This window comes from Salvelinus namaycush, chromosome 9, assembly GCF_016432855.1.
Source record: "Salvelinus namaycush isolate Seneca chromosome 9, SaNama_1.0, whole genome shotgun sequence".
NCBI lineage: Eukaryota > Metazoa > Chordata > Actinopteri > Salmoniformes > Salmonidae > Salvelinus > Salvelinus namaycush.
In genome coordinates this window covers 39,252,542-39,268,660 of record NC_052315.1, presented here as the reverse complement: position 1 = coordinate 39,268,660, position 16,119 = coordinate 39,252,542, and the positions used below count along the sequence as shown (strand labels likewise).

The 16,119-nt window shown below is 42.3% G+C and overlaps 1 protein-coding gene across 2 annotated transcripts in view; it reads right to left on the bottom strand.

Moving 5' to 3' along the window:
- fbxo31 (F-box protein 31) overlaps positions 1 to 12,550 on the bottom strand; it is a 28,661-nt gene extending 16,111 nt beyond the window's left edge. Inside the window, exons 1-5 of one of the 2 annotated variants that reach the window (XM_039001417.1) lie at positions 12,039 to 12,550; positions 8,806 to 8,877; positions 1,873 to 1,959; positions 1,266 to 1,342; positions 884 to 1,051 (exon numbers count right to left, since the gene is read on the bottom strand). In XM_039001417.1, the coding sequence (XP_038857345.1) occupies positions 884 to 1,051; positions 1,266 to 1,342; positions 1,873 to 1,959; positions 8,806 to 8,877; positions 12,039 to 12,432 (798 nt within the window). In that variant the 5' untranslated portion in view covers positions 12,433 to 12,550. The remainder of the gene's footprint in view (positions 1 to 883; positions 1,052 to 1,265; positions 1,343 to 1,872; positions 1,960 to 8,805; positions 8,878 to 12,038) is intronic. The other variant, XM_039001416.1, reaches the window with a different exon arrangement.
- Positions 12,551 to 16,119: the final 3,569 nt, after the last annotated feature.

The window sequence follows — 16,119 nt, the reverse complement described above, 5'->3', positions numbered from 1 at the left end:
CCTATAATTTCCACCTTTTGTCTATTCCATTTGCACAACAGCATGTGAAATTTATTGTCAATCAGTGTTGCTTCCTAAGTGGACAGTTTGATTTCACAGAAGTGTGATTGACTTGGAGTTACATTGTGTTGTTTAAGTGTTCCCTTTATTTTTTTGAGCAGTGTATATAGCCCTACTCCACCCTTTTTTTTGCATAGGAAAAAAATAATGATTTTTTATATTTGTACTGTGTACTTCACACCTCAGGTATATTTATTTCTACCAGAAAGGCAATATTTTAATATTTTGGCACTAAGTATTACTAGGTATTGTTTATGGCCCTCAATTAATTTTGGGAGTGTCTATTTAGGCGCAAATCTACAATTTGACATTATATTTAAACAGGTTAAAGATGTACTACGCAGATATCGCTCTGCCATTTCCTGGTTGCTAAAATTCTAATAGTTAGCTTACTTTCAGTTTGTGACAAATCAAACAAGTATGGTGTAGAGAATCATTGTACCAATCTAAACCGCAGCAAAAATATAGTATTTTCAGCTGTTTGAAGCTGGTGTTCAAAAACGAAAGTAAGAAGCAAAAACTAAACTGAAGAACAGGACTTATAGAAATAGTGCACAGAACAGATCTACCTCTCCTTAGACTTGCTTTCAAGGAGAATTATAGATTTATAACTCACATTTCTATGTGAATTTGGTCAGGTCGCCCGAAAAGTTACATATTGCAGCTTTAAGGAGGGATCACAGAATGCCATCCAGGTCAAGAGGAGTGATCAGCCGATCATTATTCTCATTAAAAAGAACTGCAGTTGGCAGAAAAATAAATAAAATCAAACATTAGCTTTACTGCCTGTTCAGAACACAACAGAAGAAAAAAATGTACTCACTTGGATGTCCCCCTTGTGAGGGCCCTTGTGTCCGTACATGCACTCTACCGCCACCTTGTTGCTCTCCCACATGTGGATGCGGAAGAGTGGCCGCCGCCTCATGGGATCCTCGACCCGAGGGTCGTGGGGTGGCAGGTACATCCAGCCAATGATGAACAGCCCGTCAACCTGGAGAGGGATGGGTGGTGGTAGCGGAGTAAAGGGAGGGAGAAAAGTCATCCCCTGACACATGTAACATGTTTTGATGGGAAAATAAACACATTTTTGTCCCCCTCTACAACCATGTGTGCTAAACAATTTAAAGACTGAAAATGTTTAAATGTGATAAAGAGGGGACACAACTGTGTAGGTGGGTGGGTGTGTATACACACTAATTGCGTACCACCACGTTGAGCAGCCCTCCGTACGGGCCTATGTCAGGCTGCCAAAGACCCAGGATGTGTCTGTATGGGTGCAGCACTGCAACACAACACAATAGTGCAACAAAGGGTTAAAACACCAAAACAGTGGTGAACAGTTCAAATCGCAGGACATCACAGCAATACAAGAGTTTGGACTGAGAAACTGATGACAACTCAGAGCATATCACCATGGTGGAGGTCTGGCCTCACTTCAAGGACAGCAGATATGGAGGGGGCATATCGTTATTGTACTCTACGCACGCACATGTGAAGTTATATCCAAGTGCATGAAAAAAACAAGAGTGTGATGTCAGAGTAAACAGGGAGCTGTCACTGTAAGCACTAACCATGTTGACTAGCATGCTAAATGCGCACATTCATTTTCCATTACCATTCCTAGTAGTCAGACGTCCGAGTTAAGGTAAGGAGCAAAGTGCAGATTCCCCCCTTCAAAACCACGTCACACAGTCGGTGAGCACATGGTATTTGTCGCAACTGGCTACAACACAGGAGTCAATCACACACTAGCATGTTAAAAGCCACACGCGTGTTGAGCCAGTCAGGTCAGGCATGTGCTGCAGTACATACAGTGCCTGTACACGTCCCTGTAGTCCATGTGCTCGTAGTCCGGTAGGAGCTTCATAAAGCGGCCAGACTTCACCCGAGGGTTCACACCTGGACAGGTACACCACAACAGTGGGCAGACTAATCAAGTTTTAAATGTCACATTCACAAGTACAGTGAAATGCCTTTATTGCAAGCGCTAAACCCAGCAATCAATATCAATGTAGTACAACAACTTCAAAAAACATTAGGTAGAACAAAAACACAATAAATAAAAATACGAGAAAGTAAGCTAATGTGCCTTCAGAAAGTATTCACACCCCTTTACTTTTTCTAAATGTTGTTGTGTTACAGCCTGAATTTGAAATTGATTAAATTGAGATTGTGTCACCGGCCTACACACAATACCCCATAATGTCAAAGTGGAATTTTGTTTATAGAAGACTTTCTAAATTAATAAAAAACAAAAGGCTGACATGTCGAGTCAATAAGTATTCAACCCCTTTGTCATGGCAAGCCTAAATAAGTTCAGGAGTAAAAATGTACTTAACAAATCACATAATAATTTGCATGGACTCATTCTGTGTTCAATAATAGTGGTTAACATGATTGTTTTAGGACTACCCCATCTCTGTACCCCACACATACAGATAATTGTAAGGTCCCTCAATCCAGTGGTTAATTTCAAGCACAGATTCAACCACAAAGAGCAGGGAAGTTTTTCAATGCCTCGCAAAGGGCCTCAATTGGTAGATGTGTAAAAAAAATTAAAAGACACTGAATATCCCTTTGTAGTGCTTTTGAGGTCGGTTCGATTATTTTAAAATAATCACGGTATTGGTTTCGATTAGAATTTTGTTTACATTAATTGTATTATGAAATAATGACGCTACAATGCCCACAATAGTGAAATGTAATTGCCAAAACATTGAAACTATTCCATTGCCTATGTCAGGTCCACATTGGGTAGACATCAGAAAAACAGGAAATTACTATGAAATGAAAACTATTTCAGTTGTGTATATTACTTTGTTTCTATTTTATTACTTAATTTGTTTTCATTCCTTAAAGTAATCATCTCTGCTCAGACAGTAGCAGTCAGGCCATCTAACATTGTGTTCCCCATACTGTAATGTCTTTAGTCATCCTATTTATATTGAACAAATATTTAAATGCAACAATTTCAAAGATTTTATTGAGTTACAATTCATAAAGAAATCAGTCAATTGACAGACCCCCATTAGACCCTAATCTATGGATTTCACCTGACTGGGCATACAGATACGCATCTGTTGGTCACAGATCCACTATATATAGACACAAAAGTATGTGGACAACCCTTCAAAATAGTGGATTCTACTATTTCAGCCACACTGTTGCTGGCAGGTATATAAAATCGAGCACACAGTCTTGCAGTCTCCATAATCAAACATTGGCAGTAGAATGGCCTTCCTAAAGAGCTGTGACTTTCAACATGGCATCGTCATAGGATGCCACCTTTCCAACTAATCAGTTCATCACATTTCTGCCCTGCTAGAGCTGCCCCGGTCAACTGTAGGTGCTGTTATTGTGAAGTGGAAATGTTTAGGAGCAACAATGGCTCAGCTGAGAAGTGGTAGGCCACACAAGCTCACAGAACGGGACCGCTGAGTGCTGAAGCACGTAGTGCGTAAAAATTGTCTGTCCTCAGTTGCAACACTCACTACAGAGTTCCAAATTGCTTCTGGAAGCAACGTCAGCACAATAACTGTTCATCGGGAACTATATGAAATGGTTTTCCATGGCCGAGCAGCCGCACACAAGCCTAAGATCACCTTGCGCAATGCCAAGTGTCGGCTGGAGTGGTGTAAAGCTCACCGCCATTGGACTCTGGAGCAATGCGTTCTCTGGAGTGAAATGCGTTCTCTGGAGTAATGAATCACGCTTCATCATCTGGGACTCTGACAGACAAATCTGGGTTTGGCGGATGCCAGGAGAACGCTACCTGCTCCAATGCACAGTGCCACCTGTAAAGTTTGTTGGAGAAATAATGGTATGGGGCTGTTTTTCATGGTTCAGGCTCCTTAGTTCCAGTGAAAGGAAATGAACGCTACAGCACACAATGACATTCTAGACAATTCTGTGCTTCCAACTTTGTGGCAACAGTTTGGGGAAGGCCGTTTCCTGTTTCAGTATGACAATGCCCCCCGGGCTCATTACAGAAATGGTTTGTCGAAATCGGTGTGGAAGAACTTGACTGGCCTGCACAGAGCCCTGACCTCTGCCCCATCGAACACCTATGGGATGAATTAGAACGCCGACTGCTAGCCAAGCCTAATCGCCCAACCTCACTAATGCTCGTGGCTGAATGGAAGCAAGTCCTCGCAGCAATGTTCCAACATCTAGTGGAAAGCCTTACCAGAAGAGTGGAGCAGCAAAGGGGGGACCAACTCCATATTAATGGCAATGATTTTGGAATGACATGTTCGACGAGCAGGTGTTTAGATACTTTTGGTCATGTAGTGTACCTAAAAAAAAGATAGGAGTGTGGATCCGAAAACTAGTCAGTATCTGGTGTGACCACCATCTGTAATCAAAGAACGCTATAAAAAGGCCAGACTATGGTTTGCAACTGCACATGGGGCCAAGATCGTACTTTTTGGAGAAATGTCCTCTGGTCTGATGAAACAAAAATAGAACTGTTTGGTCATAATGACCATCGTTATGTTTGGAGGAAAAAGGGGGAGGCTTGCAATCCCGAAGAACACCATCCCAACCGTGAAGCATGGAACGCACAGCAGCATCATGTTGTGGGGGTGCTTTGCTGCAGGAGGGACTGGTGCACTTCACAAAATAGATGGCATCATGAGGATAGGAAAATTATGTGGATATATTGAAGCAACATCTCAAGCGATCGGTCAGGAAGTTAAAGCTTGGTCGCAAATGGGTCTTCCAAATGGACAATGACCCCAAGCATACTTTCAAAGGTGTGGCAGGCTTAAGGACATCAAAGTCAAGGTATTGGAGTGGCCATCACAAAGCCCTGACCTCAATCCTATATCCTAGCATGTGTGAGCAAGGAGGCCTACAAACCTGACTCAGTTACACCAGCTCTGTCAGGAGGAATGGGCCAAAATTCACCCAACTTATTGTGGGAAGCTTGTGGAAGGCTACCGGAAACGTTTGACCCAAGTCAAACAATTTAAAGGCAATGCTACCAAATACTAATGGAGTGTATGTAAACTTCTGACCCACTGGGAATGTGATGAAAGAAATAAAAGCTGTAAGAAATCATTCTCCACTATTATTCTGACATTTCACATAAAAATAAAATGGTGATCTAACTGACCTAAGACAGGGAATTTTTAGAGTTTTAAATGTCAGGAATTGTGAACTGACTTTAAATGTATTTGGCTAAGGTGTATGTAAACTTCCGAATTCAACTGTCGATACGGAAAATATTCAGACCCCTTGACTTTTTCCACATTTTGTTACAGCCTTATTTTAAAATGTATTAAAATATTTTTGTATTTGAACTCCTTTTCCTCCCCAATTTCGATCTTGTCTCATCGCTGCAACTCCAACGGGCTTGGGAGGCAAAGGTCGAGTCATGCGTCCTCCGAAACATGACCCGGCAAACCACACTTCTTAACACCCACCCGCTTAACCTGGAAGCCAGCCAACCAATGTGTCGGAGAAAACACTGTTCACCTGATGACCGAAGTCAGCCTGCAGGCGCCTGGGCCTGCCACAAGGAGTTGCTAGAGCGCGATGAGCCAAGTAAACCCCCCCCCGGCCAAGCCCTCCTGTAACCCAGACACGGACCAATTGTGCACTGCCCTATGGGACTCCCAAACACGGCCGGTTGTGATACAGACCGGGAGCGAACCAGGGTCTGAAGTGAAGCCTCTAGCACTGCGATGCAGTGCCTTAGACCGCTGGCCACTCAGGAGCTCCTCTTTACATTACACCCTTATTCTATAATTGATTAAATAATTCTAAATACAATCTAAATACAATACCCCATAATGACAACACAAAAACAGGGTTTTAGAAATTTTGGCAAATATATTAAAAATACAAAACTGAAATATCACATTGACATAAGTATTCAGACCCTTTACTCAGTACTTTGTTGAAGCACCTTTGGCAGCGATTACTGCCTCGAGTCTTCTTAGATATGACGCCACACCTGTATTTGGGCAGTTTCTCCCATTCTTCTCTGCAGATCCTCTCAAGCTCTGTCAGGTTGGATGGGGAGTGTCGCTGCACAGCTATTTTCAGGTCTCGCCAGGGATGTTCGATCGGGTTCAAGTCCAGGCTCTGCCTGGGCCACTCAAGGACATTCAGAGACTTGTCCTGAAGCCACTCCTATGTTGTCTGGCTGTGTGCTTAGGGTCGTTGTGAACCTTTGCCCCAGTCTGAAGTCCTGAGCACTCTAGAGCAGGTTTTCATCAAGGATCTCTATGTACATTGCTCCATTCATCTTTCCTCGATCCTGACCAGTCTCTGCCGCTGAATAACATCCCCACAACAGGATGCTAACACCACCATGCTTCACTGTAGGGATGGTGCACGGTTTCCTCCAGACATGACGCTAAGCATTCAGGCCAAAGAATTTTGTTTCTCATGGTCTGAGAGTCTTTAGGTGCCTTTTGGCAAACTCGAAGCAGTCTTTCATGTACCTTTTACTGAGGAGTGGCTTCCATCTGGCCACTCTACCATAAAGGCCTGATTGGTGGAGTGCTACAGAGATGGTTGTCCTTCTGGATGGTTCTCCACACTCCGGAGCTCTGTCAGTGACTACTGGATTCTTGTTCACCTCCCTGACCAAGGCCCTTCTCCCCCGATTGCTCAGTTAGGCTGGGCGGACAGTTCTAGGAAGAGTCTTGGTGGTTCCAAACTTCTTCCATTTAAGAATAATGGAGGCCACTGTGTTTTTGGGGACCTTCAGTGTTGCTGACGTTTTTTGGTACCCTTCCCCAGATCTGTGCCTCGACCCAATCCTATCTTAGAGATCTACGGACAAATTCTTTTGACCTCATGGTTTGATTTTTGCTCTGACATGCACTGTCAAATGTGGGACCTTGCATAGACAGGTGTGTGCCTTTCCAAATAATGTCCATTCAATTGAATTTACCACAGGTGGACTCCAATCAAGTTGTAGAAACATCTCAAGGATAATAAAAGGAAACAGGATAAATCTGAGCTCAATTTTGAGTCTCATAGCAAAGAGTCTGAATTCTAAAATAAACTGTTTTCGCTTTGTCATTATGGGGTATTGTGTGTAGACTAACGAGGAATTTATTTGATTTTATTAATTTAAAATCAAGGCAGTAATGTAATAAATTGCAGAAAATGTCAAGGGGTCTGAAAACATTCTGAATGCACTGTATATTTTAGCAGATACATTTACTTTTGATACTTAAGTATATTTAAAACCAAATACTTTTAGACATTTACTCAAGTAGTATTTTACTGGGTGACTTTCACTGGAGTCATTGTCTATTAAGGTATCTTTATTTTTACGCAAGTATGACAATTGGGTACTTTTTCCACAACTGATCAAATACAAGAGTCACTCAGCTAGTCCATGTAGCCATTTTGTTAGCTATTTGCAGTATTATTGATTGGGGATAGAAGCTGTTCAGGAGTCTGTTGGTGTCAGACTTGAAGCACTGGTGTCACTTCCCATGCGGAAGCAGAGAGAACAGTCTATGGCTAGGGCGACTGTAGCCTTCCTTTCACACTACTTGATATAGAAGTCCTGGATGGCAGGGAGCTTGACCCCAGCGCCATGAGATCAAGTGCATTGCTGTTGCCATACCAAGCAGTGGTGCAGCCAGTCAAGATGCTCTCAATGGTGCAGCTGTGGAACTTTTGGAGGATCTGAGGCCCCATGCCAAACCTTTGCAACCTCCTGAGGTGGACGAGGCTCTGTCGTGCCTTCTTCACGACTGTGTGCATGTGTGTGGACCATTTTAAGTCCTTAGTGAGTTGGACACAGAGGAACTTGAAGCGCTCCACTGCAGCCCGGTCAATGTGGATGGGGGAGTGCTCACCTCCCCCAAGTTTCCTTAAGTCAATGATCAGCTCCTTGGTCTCACTGATGATGAGGTAGAGGTTGTTGTCATGGCGCCACACTGCTAGGTCACTGACTCCTCCCTGTAGGCTGTCTCATCGGGTGGTGTTCAGTCCCAGGGTCCTAATACATAGGTATTTCTCTTATTAGGTGGGTGAGGGCAGTATGGAGTACAATTGAGATTGCATCGTTTATGGATCTGTTGGGGCGGTATGCAAATTTGAGTGGGTCTAGGGTGTCTGGGATAATGGAGTTGATATGTGCCATAACCAGCCTTTCATAGCAGCTAGTCATTGTGGCATGAGTCTGTCGAGTGTCAATTCTGTATCTGTCGGTCTGGTGTCTGTCCATATAGTCTGTCTGGGTATGGTAGGGTGGTTCTAGTGGAGACAACTAGAACCACGAAGTTCTAGAACCAACCTAGAACCAACCTAGCCCCAAACCTGATAGCATCAACTTCATGACACAAAAACAAAGTAAGCACAATCTCTCCACCACGAAGAGCAATTTCCCACAAGCCATCTTGAGGTTACCCCTACAGTTGCAAACAACTGAGTTAATCCCCAAAGTATCAAAGGCAAGAAAATGCCTCAAAGGGTGCTATTGCTAACTACTGGAAAGTGTTTAACAGCAGCCCCTGTCCAAATGAGGTTGAGGCTAGTCAAGATGCTGGAATTTATAGGATGAAAGAGTCATCGATGATTTGCAGAAAGTGACAGTATGTGGTATTATTCCTGGACCTTCAATGCACAAGTGATACTAGTGTGACTTGGTTCAATTAGTCAATGTAAAGATGCCTAATGTTTAGCTATGGCCCAGAGTTTTTCCTGGTCAGGTCAGGAAAAACTCTTGGTCCTGATAATAAATGTTTGATGTTTTCAGAAAGAGATACTCACGTTTGGCATAGAGCTCCCGACTGGACACACCCACCACCTCCATCTTGTGCAAGTCATCCCTCATTCCAAACTCTTTGGGAGAGAGATAGAGACCGACAGACAGGCATGTGACAATGAAGGCCAAGGCAGATTGTGAGAGTAGCCTAGTCATCAAAGCTACGTGTGCTTTAGCAAACTCCACTCCACTAGTATGACAACAAAATACAGGAGTTGGCATGACAATAAAAGCACATTCAGATCTGGCTGCCTAGGCTTATATGAGAAATATGCACATCCCAAATTCCAAAGCTACGCTGACCCAATAATGGATTGGATACTATGAATAAAGGAAGAAATCCAATACATGGTACACCAGGCCAATTCTAAATCTGGACCTCAACCAGTTCCACTGCTGATTTTCATTATTCCCCTCTAACCAAGGACAGAGTTGGACCTGGGACACCAGGTGGGTGTAAATAATCAACCTGATTACAGGTGGGTGTAAGATATCAGGTAGAACAGAAAACCAGCAGTATTCTAGACCTCAAGGCTCGGACCCCTGGCCTGCGTATCTACAGTGAACATATCATAGCTGCCTTGCTCACCATGTTTACATGACTTAGCTACTAGAATGCACATTGCTCTCAAATGAAAAAATGCCAGTGTACACTACTGCTCCACTTGGCAGATGTCCCAATGGCACAGCCAATATCAGGCTGGTGCGTCTTGTACCCACAAGAACTATGGCTTTCGCTAAGAAACCACTCATGCAAACTTGCATTGGTGAACTACAAGGTTCTTAAAAGTTGTAATGTACTTTTTTTATTTGAATTTCAGTTAGATTTCAGACTTGATAAAAACCTTTCTATTTCATTTTTATCTTATTTAGTTTCAAGGTTATGGACAGAAAGTAGCCTATGCAGCCTTATTCTAAAATGTATTAAATTATTGTTTTCCTCAATCTACACACAATACCCCATAATGACGAAGTGAAAACAGGTTTTGAAATGATTGCAAATATATAAAAAATAAAAAACAGAAATATTTACATAAGTATTTAGACCCTTTGCTATGAGACTTGAAATTGAGCTCAGGTTTATCCTGTTTCCATTGATCATCCTTGAGGTGTTTCTACAACTTGATTCGAATTAATATCGGAATCGGATGATATTAGCTAAAAATGCCAACATCGGTGTCGGCCCGATGTCTAGTTTAACGTTGATGTGAAAAACCGATGTCAAAGCTGACATGCATACCTACAGTTGAAGTCGGAAGTTTACATACACCGTAGCCAAATACATTTAAACTCAGTTTTTCACAATTCCTGACATTTAATCCTAGTAAAAATTCCCTGTCTTAGGTCAGTTAGATCACCACTTTATTTGAATGTGAAATGCCAGAATAATAGTAGAGAATGATTTATTTCAGTTTTTATTCCTTTCATCACATTCCCAGTGGGTCAGAAGTTTACATACACTCAATTAGTATTTAGTAGCATTGCCTTTAAAATTGTTTAACTTGGGTCAAACATTTCGGGTAGCCTTCCACAAGCTTTCCACAATAAGTTGGGTGAATTTTGGCCCATTCCTCCTGACAGAGCTGGTATAACTGAGTCAGGTTTGTAGGCCTCCTTGCTCGCACACGCTTTTTCAGTTCTGCCCACGAATTTTCTATAGAATTGAGGTCAAGGCTTTGTGATGGCCACTCCAATACCTTGACTTTGCTGTCCTTAAGCCATTTTGCCACAACTTCGGAAGTATGCTTGGAGTCATTGTCCATATGGAAGACCCTTTTGCAACCAAGCTTTAACTTCCTGACAGATGTTGCTTCAATATATCCACATAATTTTCCTCTCATGATGCCATCTATTTTGTGAAGTGCACCAGTCCCTCCTGCAGCAAAGCACCCCCACAACATGATGCTGCCACCCCCATGCTTCACGGTTGGGATGATGTTCTTCGGCTTGCAAGCCTCCCCCTTCTTCCTCCAAACATAACGGTGGTCATTATGGCCAAACAGTTCTATTTTTGTTTCATCAGACCAGAGGACATTTCTCCAAAAAGTACAATCTTTTCCTCATGTGCAGTTGCAAACCGTAGTCTGGCGTTTTTATGGCGGTTTTGGAGCAGTGGCTTCTTCCTTGCTGAGCAGCCATTCAGGTTATGTCGATATAGGACTCATTTTACTGTTGATATAGATAGTTTTGTACCTGTTTCCTCCAGCATCTTCACAAGGTCCTTTGCTGTTGTTCTGGAATTGATTTGCACTTTTCGCACCAAAGTACGTTTATCTCTAGAAGACAGAACGCGTCTCCTTCCTGAGCGGTATGACGGCTGCGTGGTCCCATGGTGTTTATAATTGCGTACTATTGTTTGTACAAATGAACGTGGTACCTTCAGGCGTTTGGAAATTGCTCCCAAGGATGAACCAGACTTGTGGAGGTCTACCATTTTTTTTCTGAGGTCTTGGATTTTCCCATGATGTCAAGCAAAGAGGCACTGAGTTTGAAGGTCGGCCTTGAAATACATCCACAGGTACACCTCCAATTGACTCAAATTATGTCAATTAGCCCATCAGAAACTTCTAAAGCTATGACATCATTTTCTGGAATTTTCCAAGCTGTTTAAAAAGGCACAGTCAACTTAGTGCATGTAAACAACTGATCCACTGGAATTGTGATACAGTGAATTATAAGTGAAATAATCTGTCTGTAAACAATTGTTGGAAAAATTACTTGTGTCATGCACAAAGTAGATGTCCTAACCGACTTGCCAAAACTATAGTTTGTTAACAAGAAATTTGTGGAGTGGTTGAAAAACAAGTTTTAATGACTCCAACCTAAGTGTATGTAAACTTCCGACTTCAACTATGTGTGTGTGTGTGTGTGTGTGTGTGTGTGATATATACACACACCCCGAAAGGGGTCCTAATATTCAAAACCAAATAGCTAAATGATCCACAGTTTGACCATTTTAACATAATTCCAAATGTCAGAATTGCAGAAAATGAGCTTATTTATTTTTTATTTTAATCCTTGGTCCTTCAAATTAAACAAAATCAAGTTGGTGGTGTATTTAATATAGGCAATCTCAATAAATAAATAAAAAATAAATCAAATGCTATAGACTAACTTATGGACCAAATACTGTCAATTATTCACGTTTGATAAAACGTCACATTTCGCATAGAATAATCATTAATTCGCTGCTATCATGTCCTATCTGAAATTACAATGAGCGATCACTATTATTTACCCTCCGTGCATCGCCTTCTCCAGATGGTTTCCGTGTTGAGAATTTGCCTGAATTTCTTGCAGACGAGGGCCAGGTTTGGTAACTCCGTGCCCGGGAGCGATGAGAATACTTCCACCAAAAGCTCTGGGGGCAGATCCAACAGGGACTGCGGGTTCGGTGGTCCGGTGCTTACACTGTCAGCAGTGGCTTCAGCAGCGGCTTCATGGGCCACACTCGGCCCTGCCGCGGCGGAGTTTTCCGGGCCACCAGTGACGGATTGTGTCTCCCCCACAATCCGCTCCCCTTCCTCCTCGTCCATATCGGAGTCGCTTCCCTGGTCCTGTTGATTATGCCGCTGTCGCCGCCTGCACCTCCGAGACTGACCCACTCCGCAGAGCCTGGCACACACAGCCATCCGCAGTAATCACCAAAGGGATATCATTACAACAGAATGTTTAGTTATACAAATCTTTGACATTACTGCACCACAACTACTGCACCACTACAACTGCAGTATCGACAATCTCCCTGTCGAAGCGGCCTGGGCGGAAACACGTGATGCAAAGTCGATGTATCTTCTTCTTTGGTATAATGGCGTTCGCAACAATTATAAGTGCATTCCGCCACCTACTGTACAGGTTGTTAATAAAGATCCCAAAGGGAAAAAATGCGGGGTAAAATTGTTTAAATAATATATATAGAAAAAATAATCCATACAAACTATCCATAACAACATTTTAATTAAACTAAATCAGCCTGCTTTTCTGTTCCAATCAGGTCCCAACACAGGCTCAGAAAGATCCTGCGATGGGGGGACATTTCCTGGTGACCGTAGTCCTTGCTCTAGATGGATAAAAACCTGTTTTGGCATGGACATTGCCATTGAGGGCATCCACTATTTTAAAGTAGTCAACTGGGTGGGCCTCCTATCGCTGAAGGAAGGATCACATCATACCATTCGGGATATCAGGAGGGATTAGCCAAGGAATTATACTCAGCCAATGAATTATACTCAATTTGAACGGCCCTCCAACTGGTAATTACTAGTGGCAGGGCTGGTCCTCCCATTAGGAAAGATTCGCACTTGAATTTTGTGAGTCATTTTGGCAATTGGTTGCCGTCCTCCAGCGCTCCTAATCGGCTACTACATTGCCGGCAGCTCATAGCCATTGATGCAGTTCCCACCCCCTTCCCATTCCTGCTTCTCCGAAGCTCACTCCCACTATCCTTGGTAGCGATGGTGATATGTGTGTGTTTTTTGGGGATTATCCAATTGTGAAACATTAATAAAAATGAATCTGCCAATTAAACTATTGTATTGTTTTTTAATGTTTGTGTGTGAGGAAGACGATTAGTGATTAAGGCAGTAGCCTAACCTAGCCTGTTAACGTTAGCTAGTTACCAGTGGAAATCATTTCAGCTAAAGTAATCTATAGAGAATGAAATGATAAAATATACAGACCAGAAATTCCAAATTGGCTATACTCAAACTCTTTAACATCATCCTCAGCTCTGGCATCTTCCCCAATATTTGGAGCCAAGGACTGATCACCCCAAACCACAAAAGTGGAAACAAATTTGACCCCAATAACTACCGTGGGATATGCGTCAGCACCCTTGGGAAAATCCTCTGCATTATCATTAACAGCAGACTCGTACATTTCCTCAGCGAAAACAATGTACTGAGCAAATGTCAAATTGGCTTTTTACCAAATTACCGTACAACAGACCACGTATTCACCCTGCACACCTTAATTGACAAACAAACAAACCAAAACAAAGGCAAAGTCTTCTCATGCTTGGTGATTTCAAAAAAGCTATTGACTCAATTTGGCACGAGGGCCTGCTATACAAATTGATGGAAAGTGGTGTTGAGAGAAAAACATACGACATTATAAAATCCATGTACACAAACAAGTGCGCTGTTATGAATCATCGTATCAATCGTCGTATGAATCGGACCAAGGCGCAGCGTGGTATGCGTACATTCTTTATTGTAATAAGAATGAACACTGAACAAACTAACGAAAATAACAAAACGTGAAGCTATACAAAATGAGTAACTACACACAGGCAACTACACATAGACAAGAACCCACGAACACCAAAAGGAAAATGGCTACCTAAATATGATCCCCAATCAGAGACAACGATAAACAGCTGCCTCTGATTGGGAACCATATCAGGCCACCATAGACATACAAATCACCTAGACCTAAAAAAAACCTAGACATACAAAAAACCCTAGACAAAAACTAACGTACCCACCCTAGTCACACCCTGACCTAACCAAAATATAAAGAAAACAGAGATATCTCAGGTCAGGGCGTGACAGGCTCGATCCTAGGCCCCACGCTCTTCTCAATTTACATCAACAACATAGCTCAGGCAGTAGGAAGCGCTCTCATCCATTTATATGCAGATGATACAGTCTTATACTCAGCTGGCCACTCCCCGGATTGTGTATCAAACGCTCTACAACAAAGCTTTCTTAGTGTCCAACAAGCTTTCTCTACCCTTAACCTTGTTCTGAACACCTCCAAAACAAAGGTCATGTGGTTTGGTAAAAAGAATTCCCCTCTCCCCACCAGTGTGTTTACTACCTCTGAGGGTTTAAAGCTTGAGGTACTCACCTCATACAAGTACTCGGGAGTATAGCTAGACGGTACACTGCCCTTCTCTCAGTACATATCAAATCTGCAGGCTAAGGTTAAATCTAGACTTGGTTTCCTCTATCGTAATTGCTCCTCTTTCACCCCAACTGCCAAACTAACCCTGATTCAGATGACCATCCTACCCATGCTAGATTACGGAGACGTCATTTATAGATTGGCAGGTAAGGGTGCTCTCGAGCGGCTAGATGTTCTTTACCATTTGAACATCAGATTTGCTACCAATGCTCCTTATAAGACACATCACTGCACTCTATACTCCTCTGTAAACTGGTCATCTCTGTATACCTGTCACAAGACACACTGTTTGATGCTTATTTATAAAACCATCTTTGACTTCACTCCCCCCTATCTGAGATACCTACTGCAGCCCTCATCCTCCACATACAACACCAGGTTTGCCATTCATATTCTGTTAAAGTTCCCCAAAGCACACACATCCCTGGGTCGCTCCTCTTTTCAATTCGCCTCAGGTAGCGACTGGAACGAGCTGCACTCAAACAACACATCTCTTAATTTCAAACACTAAATCATGGACACTCTTACTGACAGTTGTGGCTGCTTTGTGTGATGTATTATTGTCTCTACCTTCTTGCCTTTGTGCTGTTGTCTGTGCCTAATAATGTTTGTACCATGTTTTGTGAGGCACCATGTTGTGCTGCTGTCATGTTGTGTTGCTATCATGTTGTTGTCATGTACTGTTGCTAACATGCTGTATTGTCATGTGTTGCTGCCATGCTGTGTTGTTGTCTTAGGTTGTGTTGTCTCTCTTTATGTAGTGTTATGTTGTCTCTCTTGTAGCGATGTGTGTTTTGTCCAATATTTTTATTTTTAATCCCTGCAGGAGGCCTTTTGCCTTTTGGTAGGTTGTCATTGTAAATAAGAATAATTTGTTCGTAACTGACTTGCCTAGTAAAATAAAGTTTTTTTTAAAAGAAGGGGAAAAAAGAAGAGGGGAAAAAGTGTCTGTCTGGGTGGAAAGGTAACTTTCGAAAGTGCCATGCTTAGATTCATAAGGATGTCTAAGATGTAATTATTTGCAAACAGTGTTGCAAACAAGACACTCTAGTTGGACATTGGAGAAATATGGTAAGAATGTCAACTTCTCTGTACATTCTTCCCTGAAACTTCTATTTTCATTATCCATCTGTCTTTTGAGACTGTTTCAGCCCGACATTTTCATTTGATTGCAAGCTGTTTTTCCTCAATCAACACACACAGAAATATAAAAAACGAATTTAATAGAGACATTGGTGATTTTATCAATGTAATCAGATTGAAAATATTAGGCTATGTTATTGATATTGAACTGATTATATAGCCTACTAACCAGATGTGTTGAAAATTGGCCCAAGGCCAAAACTATTGCCAACCCATGCTGTACATAGTTTAGCATTAGCAGGGATAGGAAGGGGCAGCAGTTTTTTGTC